Source organism: Spea bombifrons, chromosome 5 (assembly GCF_027358695.1).
Source record: "Spea bombifrons isolate aSpeBom1 chromosome 5, aSpeBom1.2.pri, whole genome shotgun sequence".
NCBI lineage: Eukaryota > Metazoa > Chordata > Amphibia > Anura > Pelobatidae > Spea > Spea bombifrons.
Genome location: NC_071091.1, coordinates 107,951,454 through 107,955,876, shown reverse-complemented (window position 1 = coordinate 107,955,876; position 4,423 = coordinate 107,951,454). Strand labels below are relative to the sequence as shown.

General features: G+C 40.7%; 1 protein-coding gene across 1 annotated transcript; it reads left to right on the top strand.

Annotated features, from left to right (window-relative positions):
- Positions 1-4,423, top strand: LOC128497270 (secreted Ly-6/uPAR-related protein 1-like). Its single transcript, XM_053467244.1, has 3 exons — positions 1-127; positions 2,764-2,883; positions 3,468-4,423. Exons 1-3 carry the CDS (start codon positions 76-78, stop codon positions 3,701-3,703), a joined length of 408 nt encoding a protein of 135 aa, XP_053323219.1. The 5' UTR covers positions 1-75; the 3' UTR covers positions 3,704-4,423.

Below are 4,423 nucleotides of genomic sequence, written 5' to 3'. Positions count from 1 at the left end.
TTCTGAGGGAGACGGTCAAAAAATAAACGTCCCGAAAGCTGATCTTTGCTCATTTTTATCCCTTGAGACAGTAAAATGAAGACCATTACCATGCATCTCCTGCTGGCAGCGCTTTCTTTGGATTTAGGTAAGAAAAGCAGATTATTAGAATAAAACTTTTAAATATATATATATACATTTTATGGTGTAGCTTTAGAAGAGGAATGCCTAGGTAATGCTACATGTAATGTGACATGCTACGTTTTAAGTAATCAAAATGGCAAAATCTCTTTGTATTTGGGGGGAAAATTGTGTTTTTATTTTTCGGAATAGTTTTTTTAATTTATAAAATGACTACTTGAGATATCCATATATATATAAATTATATACTGTATATATATATTGTTCCGCTGAAGAGATCTAAGAACTGTCAAATATGTGGATTTTCAAAAAAAAAAAATGTTCATTTTTAAATTTAAAAGGTATCAGCTGAAAGGCTATTAATATATTTAACACCCAACTAATGAAAATAGTTGGACACAATTTAACGTTTTTATATTTTTGTTGAGTTTATCCTTAAATATTCAAGAAAAATTACAGTCCTAAGGTTGAATTTTCCAAAAAAATAAAATACAAAATAAAAAAATACCCATCCTTAGACAAATAAGATCGTGAAAATATTACGTCAAAATTAGTGACGCAAAATAATATTAATAATAACTCCATGGTAAGCAGAACGAGAAATGGCACTTGTTGAGCATGAGCATGGATAGATTCTCCTATGTAAGTCAGAATTTCATGTTTAGACCCATAGTGCTCAAAACCTCAAAGCAAGTAGGTTGAAATTGTTTTATTGATATTAAAAATAATAATAAAAAATAATATTAAAAATAATAATAATAATAAAAAATAATAATAAAAATAATAATTAAAAAAAAATATATATATATATCTCAAAGGAAAGCAATGCATGTATTTTCTATAAGTGGAGGGCCCATAAGAACCAAATCTCAGTATAAGACATTGTCATCGGCTCTCACCATCATGGATAGTTCATCTGAGTATCTCTGGAGCTCGGCCAGTGTTTAATGAAGGAAGGAGATGTAAGAGGATTATAAGGGTGTGTTGATCCACATTTAATCTAAACATCATGTTCACTGCATGATTTCTTTAAAGTGCTTTAAATTAAAAACCTCTGGCTAAGTAAATAAGTTTGAGTGCTCTTGTGTGGCCACATCACGCAATGTCCCATCTGGGGCGTCTATCTTATGCTGCGCTCTTCAAGCTTTTTAATTTTCCCATGACCTAGTGCAATAACGTCAAATACACTCAGGACCCCGTCTTACTTAAAGGGGAACCATCGAATTTGTTTTTATCCGTTATCTGACCCCCGATCTACTAAACCCCCCCGACTCCTTATAATACTGCCTGTGGGGAGCAATAGCCCAGACTAATGGAAGTCTATGGAGGACGGACTTCATTAGCATTGCATAAAGCTCAGTGCGGGTCAGAGGCTTACAAGGAACAGAAGGTGGTTTTACTTTATTGAGAGGGTGGTAGATAAGTGGAACAGCCTCCCAGCAAAAGTGGTAGAGGGTAATACAGTGAGGGTATTAAACATGCATGGGATAGACATACGGCTCCGGAATCTAAGACGAAACCAACGACTGATTAAGGTTTGAGTCTTTATGGCAGGAGAAACTGGATGGACTGGGTGAGTCTGATCTGCTGGCAAATTCTATTTGTCTTTAATAACAAAGCAGTTTTTTTTTCTGAAAGCTAATAAAGTAAGTTTACCCAAATCCAAACGTTGGCCTCATCTTAGATTCAGGAGCCGTATGTCTATCCCATGCATGTTTAATACCCTCACTGTATTACCCTCTACCACTTTTGCTGGGAGGCTGTTCCGCTTATCTACCACCCTCTCAATAAAGTAAAACCACCTTCTGTTCCTTGTAAGCCTCTGACCCTCTAGTTTTAGATTATGGCCTCTGGTTCTAACATTTCTCCTCCTCCTAAATAAACTCTCCTCCTGTACTGAGAGGAGGTCCATCCTTATAACAAAGCATAAGCCATTATTATAAAGCAGCAAGTATCACACTCGTCAAATCGCTATGCACGCTATGGCCGTTGTTCATTGTGTAGAATGTAACCAGACTCATATAGAAAAATCTTCTTACGAGTTTCTGTGTTGTTCTTTGGGGAACGAGGCAGATTCTCTAGGGGAAAGGGCACGTTCTAAAGGTGAACGCTACAGATTCATTGGATAATTTTAAGGGGCAGATAAACCGGATGAAAAGATCGGGTTCTCCACTGGAAGGGGCAGATTCCATGTGTAAAAGGACAGCTAATCGGGTCGAATGGTACAGTTTCATAGTGTGTAGGGGCAAATTCACAGGATGAATGGGTAATATTCACCGGGTTTCTGTATATATATTCTCCAGATGCACAGCAGATTCTTAAAGTCAAGCAACAAATCCTGATTGCCAGGATAATGTATCTTTTGAACCCATTGCCATAGGAGTAACGTATGTTTGGCCCGAGTGCCAAAGGGTGAATGTATCTTTGGCCCCAGAGACAAAGGGTTATCGTACCTTTGGCCCCAGTGCCATAGGATTAACCTGTCTTCAGCCTCAGTTCCATAGGGTGAATGTATCTTTTGGCCCCAGTGCCATAGGGTGAATGTATCTTTTGGCCCCAGTGCCATAGGGTGAATGTATCTTTTGCTGTAGGAAGCCATATCTTCAGCTCTAATAATAATTTGTTTTGTTAATTCTCTTTAAGCGTTCTCCTTGAAGTGCCATGTTTGCTACGAAGTAACCCAAAGCAGAGACTGCCGGGATGAAATGGTCTGCTCTCCGGAATCTAAAGTTTGTAAAACAGTCGTATACAGTCCACAAGTGGGTACGTTATTGGAAAATCTCTTTATACATTAATTTCTCAAAAAATAAATAAAATAGCACCAGCTTTACCAATGCAATAACCCCCCCCCTCTTCTTTTGTCTCTGTGACACTCCTAAAAGGTGATGGTGGTCTACTCATGCAGCAAATGACGTTTACGGAGGGTCTGGCCCTTTAAGTTACAGCCTCGCCCTAAGATATTTGTGATAATGAGTTACAGAGGGACCTGCGCGGCCAGAAACAATCTCTAGAGCTAGAGGCTCATGCTTCATCTGCAAAAACAATTCTGGGAGAGAACAGGAAGTGGGCGACAACTTCCTGCTTGGGCTAACAGGAGGATTCCAATGCAGTCTGCACTGAGTGAATTTTAGGGTTGGGTCCTGACGACCCTCTGTGGGGGCTCTTCGATTATGGTGGGCGGGTGCTCCTGCCCCTACCACGCCTTCCCCCAATCTAGCTCCTCCCACACCCACCTCCGCCCCACCACACCCTCCAACACAGATGTCCTGAAATGTTGATGGGTAGGCTGAAGAATCATGATATGATCAAATCTGATTATTTAATTCCTTTCTCCTTCTTGTATTCAGGTTTCCCTTTTAATGGAGAGGAGATGGTTACCAGAAGCTGTGCCACATCTTGTGTGGAGAACGACCCATACGCCTTGGGAAATGATAAGCCTGTGTTTTGCTGCACCATCGACCTGTGCAACAACAGGGGGCTATACGCCAGCAACAGCACAGCAAACTCTTCTGGCGCCGTTACCGGCAGCTACAGAACATTGGCGGCATCTATAGCTATCATCTGTGCTTTGCTCCGAGTCTAACGACGTCCCCCACTCATTTTTTATATGATTTGATTAAATTTGTGAGATCACTGGCAGCCCCTTCCTTCCTGCCTAAAGTGCTTTATAGGACTAGCCCTTTAAAACACACCACTCGAATATCCCTGTTTTCATGGGACAGTCCTGATTTTCAGGCACTCTCCCACTTTCAGCGGTCCCATTGTCGTGGGGCTTATCTGCCAGTTGGTGCTGCATAGACCTCCAACATGGCCTCCCTGCGAGGCTCTGCACCTGAGCGCCGTTAGATGGCTCTTCAGGTAAGGTAGGTGGGTGTTCCCAGTGGTAGCCCCGCCTACTCCTGAATCCGACCCCACCCACCCATGCCTCTAGCCACACCCCCAACACAGGTATCCCGATTTGCACAGCTGAAATATTGGGGGGTAAATGCTTTGAAGGAGAATGCCGGCCATATTTTTAAGTTAAATGGTGTCCAGTCCGTTGCACTTCGTTTTACCCAGACTTTTTATGTGACTTCGTGCCCTATTGCGGGGTATTTGTGTAACTGAGGGGGGCATTTAGAAGAAGAATTATAGGTTTTATTCACCCCGTTTAATTTATAAAGCCGTTTCCTGCTGTTTCTATACATATTATTTAGTGCTGTAGAACCCAATGATATTAGATTTGATTGCGGCCTTCGATCAGTTTTTACTCTGTGTATCAAATAACATAATAAAAATTAACTAAATCCTTTATTGCATTATT

Excerpts from the sequence above, each read along its gene's own strand:
- LOC128497270 (XM_053467244.1), top strand. The coding sequence starts at position 76 with ATGAAGACCATTACCATGCATCTCCTGCTGGCAGCGCTTTCTTTGGAT. Across the intron at positions 128-2,763 it reads AGCGCTTTCTTTGGATTTAG|CGTTCTCCTTGAAGTGCCAT; the intron begins GTAAGAAAAGCA and ends ATTCTCTTTAAG. Across the intron at positions 2,884-3,467 it reads CGTATACAGTCCACAAGTGG|GTTTCCCTTTTAATGGAGAG; the intron begins GTACGTTATTGG and ends TCTTGTATTCAG.